The sequence below is a fragment of the Nyctereutes procyonoides genome, unplaced genomic scaffold, assembly GCF_905146905.1.
Source record: "Nyctereutes procyonoides isolate TBG_1078 unplaced genomic scaffold, NYPRO_anot_genome, whole genome shotgun sequence".
NCBI lineage: Eukaryota > Metazoa > Chordata > Mammalia > Carnivora > Canidae > Nyctereutes > Nyctereutes procyonoides.
In genome coordinates, this window is record NW_026575135.1 from 47,875,907 (window position 1) to 47,895,808 (window position 19,902).

The 19,902-nt window shown below is 40.1% G+C and overlaps 2 protein-coding genes across 2 annotated transcripts in view; one reads left to right on the forward strand and one right to left on the reverse strand.

The window, feature by feature from the left end:
• The window catches only part of CTNNA1 (catenin alpha 1), a 183,902-nt gene that overhangs the window by 50,648 nt on the left and 113,352 nt on the right, over positions 1-19,902 (reverse strand). The gene's annotated exons all lie outside the window — the stretch shown is intronic.
• On the forward strand, positions 11,966-14,734 carry LRRTM2 (leucine rich repeat transmembrane neuronal 2). The gene is made up of 2 exons (XM_055301732.1): positions 11,966-12,365; positions 12,708-14,734. Exons 1-2 carry the CDS (start codon positions 12,362-12,364, stop codon positions 14,252-14,254), a joined length of 1,551 nt encoding a protein of 516 aa, XP_055157707.1. The 5' UTR covers positions 11,966-12,361; the 3' UTR covers positions 14,255-14,734.

Below are 19,902 nucleotides of genomic sequence, written 5' to 3' on the forward strand. Positions count from 1 at the left end.
GAGAAGCAGGCTCCATGCACCGGGAACCTGACGTGGGATTCGATCCCGGGTCTCCAGGATCGCGCCCTGGGCCAAAGGCAGGCGCCAAACCGCTGCGCCACCCAGGGATCCCAACATTTTCTTAAAAGTCGTTCTTTTTCTTTTTTAAGCCAAAGATTGGAAAATAAATGGGTTTATTTAGGGTAGGGGAGAACCATGTGGCTTTGGTTATAAAAACCTAAGCTTACAATGCTTAGGCTCCATATTATCTGATGGCAGGACCTGCTGGAGTTTTAGCACAAGAAGAGAAGCCAAGGCATGACTTTCACTTAAAAGGTTCCGCTTACACCAATTTCATTAATGAACCAGTTCTCCTTGAACTGCAACCACAAACAGGTTACACCTGATTTTGATGAACTCTGAGACATGAATGTCAAAGATGGTACCTGGCACTAAAACAATGTGAAACAATGAATTTTAAAGTTAAGATGTACCATGATAGATCACAGTTAATATCTTATGCAGCTTTGTAACATTACTTCAGCCATATATTTTTAGGTTCTACCCAAGCTTAATCTAATTGTATTAAGAAGAAAAGAACGTAATAGTCACTCTGAAAGATTTATGTAAATGGACATTGCTTGAGAGGTCAGGAAGTTGAATTTGCACTAGGAAACATTTTTTTTAATATGACATTTTATTTTTTTTTGAAGATTTTATTTACTTATTTATTCATAGAGACAGAGAGAGAGGGGCAGAGACACAGGCAGAGGGAGAAGCAGGCTCCATGCAGGGAGCCCGACGTGGGATTCAGGGTCTCCAGGATCACACCCCGGGCTGCAGGCGGCGCCAAACCACTGTGCCACTGGGGCTGCCCTGCACTGGGAACATTTTAACCAGAACGGAAAATCGATGGCAGCTGAAAGCAAAAGGGACAAAAGTAAGACACCCAGATAGAACTAGCCATATACTTGGAAACACCTTGGTAAGACATCAGGTAGGTTAGTCTAACAAGTACATAAAATGCTTTTCCTGACAAAATGCCCACCTAACAAATGTAAAATAAAAAACACATACTAATCACAGGAGAGAGACAAGTGGACAAAGGAATTTAACCCAGTGTTCTACTTTTCAATGCCCTCAAGACGTTCTGGTATAGATATGCCATCAGTACACAAACAAGTACAGCACATGAATAGTTTGGTGAGGAGTTGTGTATTCATGTTTTCTCAGTGCCTTGTATGTAATATTTGTTACTCACTTTCTTATTCCCCATCTGTTAAATGGGAACAATGACACTTGCTCCTCTGCCCCCCGCCCCACCCCCAGTCTCTATGGATTGTTACAGGAGAAAAGAAATACTGAGGGATACAGATTATTTAGCAGACGAGAGAGAGGAGACAAGATGGGATTTTAGGAATATTGAGAGTTGAAATAAAAGTGCTAAATTAATATAGTCACTCTCATATCTGTTTAGGGTCATATCCATTACCTTTCCCCTTAATAATCCTGTAATGCCAATAAAATTAAGTAATATTAAGGAGTGAGAAGGGGTATGGGTGGTGCAGTTGGTTGAGTGTCCAACTTTTGGTTTCGGCTCAAGTTGTGATCTCAAGGTCATGAGATGGAACCCTGCAGCAGACTCCAGTGCAGAGTCTGCTTGGGATTCTCTCTCTCTCTTCCCCTCTACTTCAATGTACCCCCTCTTCTCTCTTTATCTCTCTCTTTCAACAAAGAAAAAAAAATTTAATGGTTCTTAAAAGAAGAGTCTCAACAAAACCGACTGAGAATTTCAACCTGAAGGAATTAACTGTGATTTACTCATGGCCATCAGTCAGAAAAGAACTTGACAAGTATAATTAGTTACTGACAATCTCAAAGATCAAATAACAGGCTCTAAGGAAAAGGTGATTAAAACAAGATTTAAAAAAAAAAAATCAAACTGACCTTATAACTAATGCTTTCATCAGAAAGGTCTCGGTACATTGCATAAACACACAAGTGCACAAGTCAAGAATATTTCTCAAATTAACCCAGTATAATTTAACGCTGCTCCTAGCCACATTTTTAGGATGTTTCTAGTAGATCGTTTCTCTCACTTTTTTTAAAAGATTTTATTTATTTTCTTGGAGAGAGGGAGAGAGAGAGAACGAGCAGGGGGAGGGGCAGAGGGACAAGCAGACTCCCCAGTGGGGAGCCCTACTCAGGGCCCTGAGATCATGACCTGAGCTGAAGACAGACAATCAACTGAGCCACGCAGGTGCCCCTCTAGTAGGTCTTTTATCCCAGAAAATATCGGCTACCTGAAATGCAAAGGCTGGGCACAATGACCTCATGAGAACCCAAACTCTTATACCTTCGAATATCCAGAAATTTTCTCAATTTGTGTAGAAGGATGTACTTTACAAGCTACATAAAAGCAAAATTCTCAAATTTGATTTTGAGGTATATAGCCACAGAGCAAAATTTACTTTAAGATGCAATCCACACCAGGAATCTGTTAATTCTGTATTTGTCAAACTACCCTAAAAAGCAATTTGTCTTTCTTGTTACTTTAGGAAATAAAAGTTTATGCCACATTGATCAGGAAGGGGCAGTTCAGAAGCAGTCATTTGCTGAAGCTTTTAGGTTAAACTAAATAGACCACGTTTTAAATCAAAGCATCCTAAATCAATCAATCAATCAATCAATCAAAGCATCCCTTTAAAATATGTGTGTATATATACACACACAAGGTTAGGGTTCCAATCATTTAAAATATAATAGCGGTGGGCAGCCCCGGTGGCCCAGCAGTTTAGTGCCACCTTCAGCCTGGGGTGTGATCCTGGAGACCTGGGATTGAGTCCCAAGTCAGGCTCCCTGCATAGTGCCTGCTTCTCCCTCTGTCTGTGTCTCTGTCATGAATAAATAAATAAAATTAAAAAAAAAAAGATAAGATACAATAGGGGTAAGGACACATGCATATACATACAACCTTAAGAATGGGCTTGATGAAAGTGGAAAGGTTGTTGATCTGTGAAACAAGATTTTACTTCTCTTCCAAATTAAAGCTGTTAGGATTTTTTATTTCTAGTTTTAGTTATGCCAAAAGAAAGTTGCTCATTTAAACATTTAAAATAAATGATTCTCAGCTCCTACCTACCTGAGAGACTCTAGGTTCAATTATATTTGATATGTATGTCCTGCTAAAGCAGTGACAAAGAACTAAGAAAAAGATATGGCATATTTGGGGTTTCAACATATAGCTTTCCCTTGGCAAGTAAGTAACAGCTGAACTGGGAAGAGGCAAAGGTTGCTAGAAGGCCTCCAGCAACCCAGTCCTAGCGGAGACAGTGAAATGGCTTTCAAAACCCACCTTCAACAGAAGCAAGAAGCAGCCACTCCACCTTTCTCCTGTGTGGCCAAACTTCTGTTTATTTAGACACACTCTTTATTACGCACCTAACTCTGCATCCACTGAAGTAGGCAGGACTAGCCAAAATCCTTCTTTTAGAGTCTATACTCTGAGATAAAATAATTCAGAGCAACACGTAATTCAGCAGTACTCTCCACTGTGCTGGGCCTGATAGTTCTGAACGACCTAAGAGGGAATCCGAGTTGGACAGGAAAGTTACACGCAGGGTTAATTTAAGTAACACACTGATTTTTAAGAAGTATTAAAAACTAGGGGTGTATAGGTAGCTTATTTGGTGCAGATTCTAGCACTTGGTTTTGGCTCAGGTCATGACATCAGGGTCGTGGGATCAGGTTCTGTGCTGGGCTGGGCACCTGGTGCAGTCCGCTTGAGATTCTCTCCCTTCCCCTCTACCTCTTCCACTGTGAGGGTGCGTGCCCACACACACACTCACTCTCTCTCTTAAATACATGCATACATACATACAATCTTTTTTTAAAAACTAAACTTTCTTGGAGGATTTTACTCACTTTGGTGGTGACCTGTGAAAGAACAACAATGTTTCCTCCCAAAGACCTGATCCTTGCATCAGAAGAATAATTTTTCTCCTATAATGAACTCACAACTCCCCCAAACCACTTCTACCTTTGCCACAGGTATCATCGGCCTCACTGCTTTGGCTGGTGCATATGTTCACCAATTATTCATCTCTACCCTACAAGTTCTCAACTCCATGGCACTAGTCCAACTGTTCCCAGTTGGGAAGGGATGAAATATGTCCCTGGCACAGCTGGTGGCATCTCAAGGTGTATTTTAATCCCCAGAAATAATGTGACAAAGGTTCCCAGGTGACTCTACAAAAGACTAATCAACCTAAAAGGTAATGGTACAAAAGAAACACAGTACTTCCAGGGAAAAAAACATAGAGTGAACTTCCACAGTGCTTTCGTTGAAATAACTTGTGGCATCTTTTCTGCCAAATCCTGGGAGATGAGAATGAACCTGTAAACCATTCCTTTATCTTTCTGGGGGGAATTATGATGAAATCCAGGATATGGAAAAGTTAGAGAGCCAATACTCAGAGGGTCCCGGCACAACCTGAAGCATTTAGCTGAGATATTCTAATCTCTTTTTGAGATATCAGGTTTCTTTCTCTTAAAACAAATAATCATCTACTTATTAAATAGGTGCTGTAAATTGGAAGCACGAACAGGCATTTAAAAGCAAACAGGTACACAAAGTAAGTACTTGAAGGCCATAAAATAAGGTCTTAATTTTGAAACTACTAATAACGCAGGGGGGAAAAAGGAGTAAGATGACTCAATTATAAGGATATTTCAGAAGGACTGTTAAATGCTCAGTTGATCGGGAAAATTAGGCTAAGATTTGTTGATAAACCAGGGAACTCTTTTATTTCTATGTTAACTACAAAAAAACTTTCTAAAGGACTCTGATCTTCTTTGCTCTACTCAATTAAAATAATGGGCTAACAGGGAATCTTGAAGATTTTACATCTCATGTTCATACAACTGGCGTTGGATACAGCACGTGTGTGTTTAAGAACATTCTCATCATTTTAGACACTAAACATAAAGCAAAAATCTTTCAAAGACGAATAACTGGAAGAAATATTTATAAAATACTAAATAAAAAAAGAATTTTTAAAAGATTTTATTTATTTAATATTTTATTTATTTATTTAAAAAGAGTGTGCACGAGTACAGGGAAGGGCAGAAGGAGAGGAAGAGAACAGATTCTGAGCGGAGTGCTGGGCCCAACATGTGGCCTGATTCCATGACCACAAGATCATATTACCTGAGCCAAAAATCAAGGGCCAAACACTCAACTGACCAAGCCACCTAGGTACCCCTCCAAATTAATTTAATAAAAAATAGCTTACAAATCTTTAAGAAAATGACCAATTCCACATGGGAATGACCAAATGAAATACAAAGGAAAAATACTGAACATGTGATGGCATCAATGCAAAGAAAATCATTAACAAATTTGGCAGAAAGGAACAAAAATGGAAATACATCTACATACAAAATGATGTTCACTGCTACTCATAGGTGAAGAGAAACAAAAGAAAACATTTTCCACCTATTCCAAAATATTGTTAAATACGTTGTGGGGGTAGGGAGGGAGGTGATGGGTGGTTAGTGGACACTTACAGACTTCTGGGGTAAGTATGAAATGATTTAAAACTTTTTGGAAGCCAATGTGGTAATGTCTGTCTATCAATTTTAAGCATATATACTCTGCAACCCAGTGATTTTATGGTTAGGAATTTATACATAAGGGATCCCTGGGTGGCTCAGCGGTTTAGTGCCTGCCTTCGGTCCAAGGCATAATCCTGGAGTCCCAGGATCGAGTCCCATATCAGGCTTCTGCATGGAGCCTGCTTCTCCCTCTGCCTGTGTCTCTGCCTCGCGCTCTCTCTGTGTGTCTCTCATGAATAAATAAATAAAATCTTTTTTTTTTAAAAAAAGGAATTTATACATAAACTTGCCTGAGAATCCAAAGATATCAAATGGATATTCATTTTACACTGTCTGGAAAAGCCAAAAGCCTCAAAACAAACTACATGTCCATAAATTATGGTACAGCCCTATAAGTGAAAAACTATGAAGCCATTAGACAGAGCCCCCCATTCTCTCTCTTACAAATACACACATACATACACACACACACACACAGCAGCAGCAATTCAGAACCAGCTCCCACAGGATGTCAAGCTTTAGCAGTACTGTTTGAGTGATATGGGTTCATTTCTACCCCAGCTATAATGTTGACATCCTGCTATAAGCCCTTCTCTCTCTTTTTTTTTTTAAGATTTTATTTTTATTTAATCATGAGAGACAGAGACAGAGAGAGAGGCAGAGAGGCAGAGACACAGGCAGAGGGAGAAGCAGGCTCCATGCAGGGAGCCCGACGTGGGACTCGATCCTGGGTCTCCAGGATCACACCCTGGGCTGAAGGTGGTGCTAAACCACCGGGCCACTGGGGCTGCCCTCTCGCTCTCTCTTTATTTTTTTTTAAGGATTTTATTTATTTATTCATGAGAGACACACAGAGAGAGGCAGAGACACAGGCAGAGGGAGAAGCAGACTCCACGCAAGAAGCCCGACGTGGGACCCAAACCCGGGACTCCAGGATGATGCCCTGGGCTGAAAGCAGTGCTAAACCGCTGAGCCACCTGGGCTGTCTGCTATATGCCTTTCTTAATAAGAAATGATCTTTTTCTCTTTGGGCCAAATTTTTGTTACTAATTTTCTTTGCACTGATGCCATCACATGTTCAATTTTTTGGCTTGTCTTACCACATGTCACTCACTGTTCTTCTACCCCAGATTTCTGAGTGAATGTCATTTCTAAGGTTCAGTAATTAAGACTGCAAGCATCTAGCCAATATACATGCAAATTCACCCCTTTAAGTTTAACCAAATGGGTCAAAGGCCTCTAACACTGAAAGAGATTATTCAAGAAAATATGAATGAGTATGTTAACTCTTAATTCCGTTCTGTGCAAATGGTTTTGTATGTATACCTGTGGGCCACCTATGTTGGCAGGAGGAAACATACCTAAACAGAAAGCTACTTGGACATGGAGATGGAGAAACAGGAAAGACAAATCCAAACTGAGCTGTATTTCAGAATAAATGAAAATGAAGCCTGCCACACAGAGGAAGGGGGGACACATGACCACGATGAAGCCACTGTCAACACAACAGTAAGAAAAGGGCTTGGCAATACAAATTTCAATCAGTCTGTGAATTAATCAAGACTTTACGATAGTTCTATTTAGTCTGAACTCTATGCTAGGTGAAATAAAAGATCTTCATGGCTAAAACATACCCCAGACCAAACTTCTATGAAAGATTTTCCCTGACCTAAAGTCTGACTCAAGTGCATCACCCCAAGATTTACTGCTGAATTACTTAGCCCTGGACACAAAATATAACACTAGAACAACAGAATTAGGCTGTCACCATGACCCTAGCCACACCACCCCCACAAGGAACAACTACCCTAGAAGAAATTCCGAAGTTTTATAGCATCAAAGGGAACACAGTTTACCATCACTGAGGAACCTACTGCTTTCTCAGTCCCGTTTACTAAAAAGAGAACAAAAGGACTTTTAAAAATCAAAAGCAATGGAGAAAGAACAGGAATAGGGACAAGGATCTAATAAAAAAATGGGGATTTAAAAAATGTCCTTATGTGGACAGCTGGCTATTAAAAAGGCATTTAAAAAGAAAGATTCCCAACCATACACCTATTTATTTACATTGACAGTAGTCTAGTGAGCGCCAAGACTCCTGGAGCCCAGTGTTCTGAATGCCTCTGGCTCCATCTGGGACTATCCACTATCTTTATCCACCTCTATGATAAACTGGTAAGGCCATCAATCCTTATATATTCTACCTGCCTCTTATACACCTTGTTTCTTGGGAAGATGACAAGCTAATGTTCAGCACAAATCTTAGTGAGTTTTCCTTTTTTCTAAATAGCAAATCAAAAAATTTAAAAGAACAGTCATGTCTTTGCCACAAATACATACAGTCTAAAAGAAATGAACAACTCTAGGATTTAACATAATCTTTCTCTCATCTTCCTTCCTTCTTCTCTACAAAAGAAGGCTAGTAAAACCCACTTACTCTAACCCAGGCCCAAATTTGAGGTTGCCAGCTAGGAACACTAAAAGGTTCTTAGCAGGAAATATACTCAGACCCACAATATCTAGGACCTCCACCGGAAAAATGACTATCCCATTTTGATAAATGTGAAGGGATCCTCCAAGTAGCGATCAAGACAGGCAGCAGTAAGGTTTATTTTAATATACTTCTACAGAGCACCTTTGTGCAATATCACTGGTGCTAGAGTTATACAATTTTTGGATTTGGGAATGATTAAGGGAACATTTGACTTTTTAGCATAATTCAAAATCAAGCTCTGGCTCTACTGCAAAAGAACAGAAAATTCCATGTATCTATCTGTACATCTGCCTCTCCGAGCAGGGAAATAATTCTCCTTAATCAGCAATACATACTAAAAGCAAACTTTCATGTAGAGTAATGCATGTAACTACAGCACCTAAGCCATGCCGCTTGACTCACTTTGCTTAAAACCATTCACAGAGAGATGAATTAGATCTTATTTCTCCTTTGCCTTGTCATAAAGAACAACTAAAGCAGTGAAAATTTAGATGATATGGATAGTACTTTCCAGTGGTTGTCCTGCCACTTTAATTAAGTCAAAGGCATATGAATGGAAAATAAAGCTGTCCTAATATGAAACCAAACAGTTTAATTCAGAAAGAACACAGATCTCTGTTTAGTCCTTTGAGCTAAAGAAAGATCAAGATAAAAAAATGACAAAATTCCATCAGTGCAAACCGTGTAATCCACTACCTTTAAGACAAACACCTTATCTTCTTTGGTTCCAGAGACTGAACCTTTTGAACCCAAGGAGAAGGCAAGTACAGTGAGCAAGATGCCTAGTGACTTAGAAGAAACTCTCTGGGTATGTGATGCTGTATTACCACCTACTTCTCTGGTGCATTACTGCCCACTTCTCCAGATGCGTCAAAAAATAATTACTCTTGACTGCACTGGTGCTTCTCTGAGCAATTTCCCTTGCCCACAAATCTGGTAGAACAGTGCTACGATAATATAATTTAAGCATTTTCCATTTGTTAATATATAAGAAGTAGGCAAGCAGACTAAAGAGCTGAAAGGAACCAAGCGTCTACGGGGAAGGAGATGCTTTTTCTTCTAAATTTTCACATACAACTCATTCTTAATTGTGGTTGCTCTAATCCAATTGACTCTAATGCTTTTCTCTACATGGAACTTAAGTGGTTACTTCAAGGGAGAATTTAATCCAGTTCCTTCTGCCTGGCAAAGGTTGGGGGTTTGTTTTTTGTTTTGTTTTGAAATCAGAGAGTGGCTGACTTCATCCAATAAGGGCATTTACAGTATCCCAAGGACTGCTTTTCCTTTAAAAAAAAAAAAAAAACTGGCTCAGCAGTTTAGCGCCACCTTCGGCCCAGGGCATGATCCTAGAGACCTGGGCATGATCCTAGAGACCTGGGATCGAGTCCCACCGTCAGGCTCCCTGCATGGAGTCTGCTTCTCCCTCTGCCTGTGTCTCTGCGCGTCTCTCTCTGTCTCTGTCTCTCGCTCATAAATAAATAAAAATCTTCAAGGGGGTGGGGCGCGGACTACTATCAGATTCCCTCTCCTTCAATGTTTTAGGAGAAAGATGTTCCTGAGGAGCAGGAACTCTGTAGCCCACGACTGCAGGCCCTATGAGTATCTGATTAAAACTTATTCACAGAAAAATGCACAAGCAACAAAATTCTACAAACGAGTCCATGGACTTAGGTTAAGAACATGTGGACAGACAAGACTATGGAAAAGATGAAGGTCAGTGGGGGGGGTGGCGGACTTAGGTTAAGAACATGTATCCTATGGACAGACAAGACTATGGAAAAGATGAAGGTCAGTAGGGGGAGTGGCATCCCTTAGGTCTAAAAGAGGATCTCTCCCTTCCTTAACCAGCAAGGAGGAAAATGTGGAAGTACTAGTACAGGCTCATTCTAAAGAATGTGGGGTTCCACTCACATGCAGTTTTGGCTTGGGAGCTTATCTCTGGCTTGGGGGTGCACTACAGTCTAAGACTGTCCAATCTTTCCTTCTTCTCTCCTTTCAGAGGCGTCAGACCTGCCCTGTGGTCTGAAGACTCCACTGGCCCTCACGGTATTTCTGTTGTTTTCTCTCTCCTTTTATACTTCCCAAATAAAACTCTAATACTTTTAATCCATCGTGGGGTCTGCTTCTAAGAGGACTCAGACTACACACCTGCAGTTGGCACTCTTTTCACAGCACCTTTACACATGGCACTGAGGAAGGGACCGGAAGGGACCTCAGGTTCTTCCAACCCTCACTTCAGTACCATGCTTCCACAGAAGCTAAGATGACTTCTTGCGCCCAGGGGGATAAAATCCCTGGAAGCCAATGACGTTCCGGTTTCACAGATACCATGAGTAGTCTTAAAAATTTTGCCTCCAGGTTAAACACCAATGGTATGACGGAAATTGGCATGGACGGCCAAATTAACATAAAGTAAGATATGTAAAAAAAAAAACCTTACATTTGTCAGGCTTGAATATATGACATGACTGATGTTAGAGAAATCCTTCACATACATTAAACATGGAACCAGGGGGCACCTGGATGGCTGAGTCAGTTAAGCCCCTGCCTTGGGCTCAGGTCATGATCCCAAGGTCCTGCGATCGAGCCCCACATTGAAGGAGCCTGCTTCTCCTTCTCCCTCTGCCCCCACTTGTGCCTGTTCTCCCTCTCTAGCGCGTGCTCGCTCTCTCAAATAAATGAATAAAATCTTTTTTAACATGAAACTGTAGGTTCATAACCAAGTTCTGAAAAGTGAGGACACTATTCGACAGGGAGAAGACACAGGTCAAGTAAAAACAACCACGGCAAAGATCCTATTCCAAAGTATGAGTGACCTTCTGTATTCACCAGAGATTCCAATAACAGTATTAGACTCAAAGTCAGTTTTTAAGAATGCCGGTAGGAACTCTTAAGTATGCACATGCTCTGTTATATGGGTGTCACAATGCCCCAAAATCACACTAAGCATCAGCTGAGGCTTTCAGCTGAAGGAGTAGGTGAGATTCAGAGGTAAATATAAGGGACTATACCAGAATCCAACCACGCTCTACTGCTTGTCCTAAATCATTTCTGTTCCTCTGTTAATGTTTATTTAGGGCATAGAGTATCACTCTAACCTTTTCTCCTAGCTAGTAAGACATCTATAGATAAAATCACCATTATTTTTCAATCAGCAATGTGATTAAAACATTGTTATAAAAGGAGACAGAAAATAACTCTTTTTAATTCAAGTTCCCCTTTAATTCTCAAGGAGCAGAGTGACCAAATACTTTGTATTGCAAGGTTCCCCCCCACCCCCCGCTTTATGCTGGGTTTATGGTATTAAGCTCTTAATGACAAAGAAGCCAAGTCCACCTGGCTAGTTTTCCAACACATCTAAAGCAAATCCTAGTCACATTTCTATTTTAACCAAGTATGACAAGGTGATTGAGTAGCTTTCCAAACTACAGAGCAGCAGGCACTACCTTGCACAGGCTGGCGTTAAATCTGCACTTCATAAATCGTGCAGGCTCCTGCCTGTTTGGATGATCTCTCTCTGCAGAATCGGCAGTCAAATACTGGCTCTTCCAAGCATTAAAAATCATCACTCTGCTATCCCAACTCACTGTTCAATGGGTCTTCCTGAATGCAGCCTTTATTATAACCTCAATGCTGCTTCCTACACTGAAGGAATACCATGTTTTTAAGTCAGGAGTTCTTTCTCGCTTTATTATAATCAAGGGGTCTTACAGCGACCCTGATACTGTTACAAAGCACGGTGCTTTATAACAGTAAAGCTTCTGGAAAACCCAAACAAAAGACACGTCACCCGGTGACGTCAGCCTATATACAGTTCTGTGTGGTCGCAGCACATAAGCAATTCCATTCTTGTGCCGTTTCTCGGAAAAGCTTTTCAGTAAATGCACTCATGCTGCTCCAGGAGCTCTTCTCTGCAACAAGCCGCCCATCTGCCATCAACAAGTTAAGACCCAGAGAACTAACGGCTGCGGAAAGGAGAGATCGAAGCTTTGATTAACCAGCTGAGCAGTTAGAAGGAGGACGCAATTAATAACTTACATTCAAAACTGATTGAGGGAAGCAGAGAGAACACAGAAAATGAAACCAATGCTTTCGAGAGGAATATCCTAAGGAAAAAATAACTCACCCTGGTGGATTCAATTTTACTCAGAAAGCCTGGGACACAGAAACACGAAACTGGTCAAAGGCTCCTGCATGTTAGAGCCTTTTACAGACTCACTGCGTTGAGTCTACCAACCGCGACTGAATGCAGCCTCCAATGTGCTCAGAAGAATGGGTAAGTCCATGCATTTGTGTGTCTTGTACAGTCAGCAAGGAATTAGACTTTTTAAAATAAGCCACTGAATTCATGTTTGATGAAGGAAATCACTGTCAAATTTTGGATTTTGAGGTTTAGGTAAAAGCATAGATTGCTAATGACAGTCCAGGCTTTATCTGTTTTCTTAATGGTTTAAGTTCTGTTCTAGTCATACTAACAAGGTTAGTTTTCCTGCAGCAAAGGAAATATAAGTTGTATGCAGTGAAAGCTTTCGCCATAATGTCGTTGTTTTTTTAATAGCTCATGCATTCTGCTGAAAAATATCCTATCTTCTTGTTTTCCTTAAATTATATTCTGCAGGCTTACATTTCAAGTGGCCATTAGGGGCCCCTATGCTGGCAGCAATATATGCAATGAGTATGGTTTTAAAAATGCTGCCTGCCCTGGGTATGGCGTGTCCACCCAAATGCCGCTGTGAGAAGCTGCTCTTCTACTGCGACTCTCAGGGCTTCCGCTCAGTGCCGAACGCCACAGACAAGGGCTCTCTGGGCCTGTCCCTGAGGCACAATCACATCACAGAGCTCGAAAGGGATCAATTTGCCAGCTTCAGTCAACTTACCTGGCTCCACTTAGACCACAATCAAATTTCGACAGTAAAAGAAGATGCTTTTCAAGGACTATATAAACTTAAGGAATTAATCTTAAGTTCCAACAAAATATTTTACTTGCCAAACACAACTTTTACTCAACTGATTAACCTGCAAAATTTGGACCTGTCTTTTAATCAGCTGTCATCTCTGCACCCAGAGCTCTTCTACGGCCTTCGGAAGCTGCAGACCTTGCATTTACGGTCCAACTCCCTGCGGACTATCCCAGTACGTCTGTTCTGGGACTGTCGTAGTCTGGAGTTTCTGGATTTGAGCACAAACCGTTTGCGAAGTTTGGCTCGGAATGGATTTGCAGGATTAATCAAACTGAGAGAGCTTCACCTAGAGCACAACCAGCTGACGAAGATTAATTTTGCTCATTTCCTACGGCTAAGCAGTCTGCACACGCTCTTCTTACAATGGAACAAAATTAGCAACTTGACATGTGGAATGGAGTGGACCTGGGGCACTTTAGAAAAGCTAGATCTGACTGGAAATGAAATCAAAGCCATCGACCTGACAGTGTTTGAAACAATGCCTAATCTTAAAATTCTCCTCATGGATAACAACAAGTTAAATAGCCTTGATTCCAAGATCTTAAACTCCCTGAGATCCCTCACAACCGTTGGCCTCTCTGGCAATCTGTGGGAATGCAGCCCTCGAATATGTGCACTGGCCTCCTGGCTGGGCAGTTTCCAAGGTCGGTGGGAACATTCCATCCTATGTCACAGCCCCGACCACACCCAAGGAGAGGATATACTAGATGCAGTCCACGGATTTCAGCTCTGCTGGAATTTATCAACCACTGTCACTGCCATGGCTACAACTTATAGAGATCCAACCACAGAATATACAAAAAGAATAAGCTCATCAAGTTACCATGTGGGAGACAAAGAAATCCCAACTACTGCAGGCATAGCAGTTACTACTGAGGAACACTTTCCCGAACCAGACAATGCCATTTTCACTCAGCGGGTAATTACAGGAACAATGGCTTTATTGTTTTCTTTCTTTTTTATTATTTTTATAGTGTTCATCTCCAGGAAGTGCTGCCCTCCCACTTTAAGAAGAATTAGGCAGTGCTCAATGATTCAGAACCACAGGCAGCTCCGATCCCAAACACGACTCCATATGTCAAACATGTCAGACCAAGGACCGTATAATGAATATGAACCCACCCATGAAGGACCCTTCATCATCATTAATGGTTATGGACAATGCAAATGCCAGCAGCTGCCATACAAAGAATGTGAAGTATAATATCCGACCCATCATCAAAAATTACATCAGATAAGTAACCTATTTTACATAGTAGGGGCTAAATACATACCTAATTTTTACCAATGGTGACATTAAGCCTAATTTTCCAAACCAAGTGGAGACTTAAGTTTTTGAAGTGTTGAAGTATTTTTAATTTTTTTTAATGAAACCATATTTTAAGTGTTATATGAAGCAAAACTCATATTAATTCACACTCATTGCAAAGTCTAAAAATGCTTACTTCAAAATAAGACATTTCATGTATGTAATTATATACTATCATGTGTAAACATTTACACTAAGATCTCCATATGTTATTTTTTTCTACTGAAAACAGTTTGGAAAGAAGCTACCGAGCAGAAAAAGATATGGATCAATACTTGTTAGATCACTGCTCTCCATCCCAAGTACCACAACTGGCTTGCTGCTTAAAAGGAGGCTTAGCAAAGTTCTCTTATATGATAATTTGGTATTTACTCAAATCTACAATTTACTGCCAGTGTGGGAAGTAGAATTTCATGTATGCTGAAGACTGTTAAATATTAAACACTCTTCTTCTAGAGTTTTTGCCTGGGTTGGTAGATACTATCGAAATTCACATTATGAAATCAGAACCCTTTATGTAATTCTAATAAGCTGAGTGACTCTTTAATATATTTAAGAATGAATCCAAGTGATTGTGAAAAGGTCTCATTACAATGAAATCAATAGTAAATAATTACACTGACTTCATGTGCTACATCTCTAGTTTGACTTAGAATGGAAATGTTGATTTTTGTGGCATTTAGACAATTTTTTAAACTAGTATATATCACCATTTTACTAATTAGTTTACTAAATCCTATATTTACATTTACATGTGAAAAAAAGATTTAGAAACTATTTTGGAGAGAAAAGAGATAAACTGAGTCAATTTAACAATCCTGTGACCTGCTCCCTCTAGTTTGAAAGCACACACAAAAATTCTCCCTCACTCCTCGATCAAAGATGCCTTGACAAAGGGGTTTAAACCTCTTTCTTCTGCCTTTTCCTGATCTTCAAACCTCAAAAAGCCCAATTAAAAATAATTGGCTAGCAACAGGCATAACACTGATTCTTAATAGAACCAAGAAAAAAATTACTTTCTAAATATTACATGCTAAAATTTACTGTTTAGTAAAGATACATATCAACACTGTTAAGAGCAGTTCCTTCTAAGTGAAGCAAACAACGTATTAGTGAAGCAAGCCTTCCCGTGGGAGAACACTCTAAATGCCTATGCAGCCACACAGTGGTAACTCAAAGGTGGCATGGAAGTGAAGGGATGAAAGGGAAAGGCAGCAGTTTGAAATGTGACCCACAGAAGCAGTTCAGCTTAAGCTAAAAGGCAGCCAAGAGTGAAGCAAAGGTTAACTACACAATCTGCATCAAACAGGGCAAGGCCCAGGGACCTGCAGCTGGAAAGGGAAAGAGTGTTAAGAGAAACATTCCCTAATTAACAAATAATAATGATGCCACACTCTTCACACAGAAAAAAAGCTGCAAGTGTTTCATTTCTTTGATTGTGATTTCTACAAAGAAACTGATATATTTGAGACTTAGGATCCAAGTCACCAATTCATACAGAATTTTTCCACAAATGAGGTTCCATGTATGTAGTAGCAAAACCCATTAAATCAGACTGACTTGATATTAGAAAAATAAGCATTTCTACAACTACTGATTGTATGTGAAAAAAGGCATATATCTTTAGAGAAAACCACTACCATTAAAAAAAAAAAAGGTTATCTTTTACTTAAGATGACCGTTAACATGAAATCCTTCTATTCAAGGCATATTTTCTTCCCAGGATTGAACAGCAAACATGCTAGGACTACAGTTTAAACTATCAGATTTAATTTCAATTTTTTTCTTTAATATTAAGAGAGGGGTATCTACCTACAGTTCAAAGAAAAGGTCTCAGTAAAAAAGCAGATGAGATCATAAATTAAGGTAAAAATGTGCTTTCTCTATTGTTTTAAGGTGGGTAAATTAGTTTGGCAAAGTCTCAGCCCAGCTGTGTTCAGCTGATCTTGAGCGGTGAGCATTTCTTGTTAAACCAGACCCTGGGCCTGCCTGGGCAGCGACAGAAGCTGATTTTACGGCATAGAGCACAGCTCATGGCTTCCCTATGGAGGGGCTGGATCAGAAGCCCCATTACAAATGAGAGCTCCATGAGCTAAAATTTACCAACCCATTTATCAGGGTAATCATGGCCATTTGTCAGGGCACAGCTCCGTCACAATACAACTGTGTCCTGAACACATAGAATCCACTAGCCGTGAAGGATAGCACTGAAGTATTTTCCATCATTTCATCCACAACCAACATTAACTGAAACTGTAAAGAGAAGGATGAGAAATAATTGGCTAAGAATTCTTACATTAAAGATTACCTTTGCTAAAATCAACTGACAAAATTCTGAATGTATGTAGAGAAGTAAACTGAAAAGCAGGCCATTCAGTAAATTCTGGGAAACTGCATAGCAAAGCAACCAAGGAATACTTTCCAGCCAAAAACCATAATATTTTTTGCCCTCCATTTTTTTGGTAATGCTCTCAGAGAAAAGTAACTAACAGTGCCAGATGACATTTTCCTTTTTCATTTAAAGTGAAAACTTCCCTTTTCAGTTGCTTGTAGAAGGCAGGATTCCATTTAATTTTGGCCTATTTGTGCTTCGGTATCGGCACAGGTTTGAAGATGAGACTGTTAGTCATATGTCCTCTTTTTACCAACTGGCTGGGGTGTAAGAGCATCACAGCTACACTGCAGATCCTGGCAACGCAATGTCAGGGCTCTTGTTTTATCAGTATAGTCTTATCCTCTTCGGCGCCTACCCCCTAACCCCAGTCTTTTTTCACTTTCATGGTTAGAGGGAAAAGACCATTTAATTAAGAACCAGAGAAAGAATTAAATCTCTCTGCAAAAAAGAAAAGCTAAGAAGGCCATGATACTGTACCCACCTAGTAACCAAAAGCTTGTGGAATCGTTTATATTCATTTCTGTAGCTTGCCAGGGATTTCAATCACTTTTCTGAAATGAGAGTGGGCTGATAAATTCTGCAAATCCACACACAACTCAGAGAATACCCACTGCCAACATCAAAAAGCAAAGATACTAATTTTTTAAGCCAAAAATCTGCACTAACACATGTAATTTCTTAATGTGCCTAAGTTAATTTCTATACCAATTCAATGAATGGAATTGATTGAACTTTCCGACTCCACTAATTATTAAAATCCATCTGCTTATTCTAATGCTAGTCACCAAGAGCTAGACTTTATCTTTCCAATAAAAATGAGCCCTCTGTATCGCTAAGTCCAAATCCTAAAATTCAAAACAGGCATATCATTTTCTTAAGGCATACTTCCTACACATGCTATCAGGGCAAAACGCTATAAATGCCTGGTTCTCTCCCTAAAATGTGGATATATATCTATATGAAATTTTAAAAGAATGTTTTTAGAAGCTGACTTATGTGATCATTTTCCTAATAGAGCAATACAGTGACAGACCTATCTCAAAAGTCTGTTTTGAGACATGATCTTCATATTTTATTGGCTAAAGTGCTTCAACCAGAAAAAGATGAAGATAAGGATAATAAGGTCATCTATAGATAATTAAATATTTCTGTTCTTAACTTAGGGCAAACTCATAGTACTTGAATAAGGCCAAAAACAAATAGAAAAGGACTGTTTAAGCTTTCATACAGCTATTACAAACATTTGGAAACATCAGCTACTCCTTCAACTAACCTATTCTTCTTCCTTGGTAATCTTTAAAAAAAAAAAAAGTCTGATATATGGAATGTTTGGCAAAACTTCCTGTCAACACCAAGACTGGACACTAAAAGTGTCCAAACACATTATGTTCAATCACCTTAAGAGCCATTTTGTTTTGTTTTGTTTTGTTTTTGCTGGGAGGTGGGCAACTGGGTTGGGGGGGTGGGAAGAAAATACTATTATAATGGGGGTCGGGGGTGGTAACAAAGTGCAGTGTACAGGAAAGATTTGTTATTAAAATTGTGTATACTGTAAAAAGTGAATGTCTTTTTTTTTTTAAGCTTTTCCTTGGTAGGCTATCAATTTTGACATGTGAAACTTGAAAAACCATTTGTGACAGAGAAACCTTAAATGAACATTTGTTTTGTACAGTATTCTCTACAATGCCGAATGTGCCAGTTGAGTAAAGGGCAGCTCATCAACTGTCTTCATTGAGTGAAAGGTTAAACTGAGCTAAGATCAAAGTAAAGGTCATGGTGGGGGCAGGGGGGTGTGGAGGCCTAGCCAAAAACCTACCATGCCAATAACTAGCAGTTATGCAATAAGAAGTTGCTCTGTCACCAGCTTTAGCAAGTAGACAAACAGCTATCTGTGGGGATCACAGGGCTTAAGGCTGGCTTTCCATCTTCCCAGAAAGTGGACGGCCACCACAGGCTGGGGGATCTTCAAAAAGGCTGCCTGTACCCAGCAAACAGCAACTTGGCCATTACACTGGGGGTCCACTGGTGGGAGCAGATGTCAGGAGCACCTTACATATCACAACTCCAGGAGGGATGTCCACAAGTGCTGATCCCTCCAGGAGGGATGTCCATAAGTGCTAAGATCCCCACGTGACCTACTATACCCTACTCTGAGACACCAGCTCAGTAAATATGGATAGGGATAAGAAAGGTGAGATTTTTAACTAGTGTCCCTCCCTCAGAATAAACACCCCCAGGAAAGCATGCTATGCCTGGGCAGCATAGGGGGATAGCCACACTTGCCAGGATGCACTTACTACTCCTCTAGGCCCAGAGTAGTGCAGCAGGACCATACAGGCAGGAAGAAACAAGGCAACGACTTTCACCCAGGGATGAGGGGATCAGAGAGGCTAAGAGAGCTATCACACCAGGAATCTAAGCAGTAACAAGGGCAGAGGCAGGAACCACAGCACAAAATTTTACTGTCAAATTCATCAGCTATGCACTAGAGGGCACAGGTGATGGTGGTTTCAAATTGCACAAAGAACAAAATTCCTATATTTTATGGAGTTAAAAGGGCTTATTAACCTAATTCTCGAACACATAAATCTTGAAAATCCCATGTAAAGCTACATCTCATTTCTTTATCAGTTATTTTAATTAGTTTTGCCTGTATGCCACAGCATTCTCAGATTCCCACTCAAATTTATAATAGATTTCTTCAAGGTCTGTTTCAAGTGATTTTTTTTCCGTTCTTTAAATATATCTAACCAGCTGGGTACTCAAATCTCCCTTAGACAAAATGTACTACAAATTGTCTTTCACAAAAAGAGAAAGGAAAGAGAGGTGAAAAATCATAGCTATTTCAAACATTTCTCCTTAGCTTGAGTTCCTCCTCACTAGCCAAAGTTTTTGGAACACTCTTTAGGGACACAGGTTAAGCCTCCCTTCCTCTATCCAAAGGGGAGATTAAAGAGGAAGGAATTTCCAAAGCCAAGTACAAAGAGACATCCTATCCTGCAAAGTCTGCAAACTGAACATACACCATCCCCTTATACATGGAAGCCCAAGAGCAAAGCCTGGCAAAGCCTCTCTAACTCAGAACCTCCCACCAGAAACTCAACATGAAGGAGAATCTGTGAATAATTAGCCTGAAGATAGGGACCAG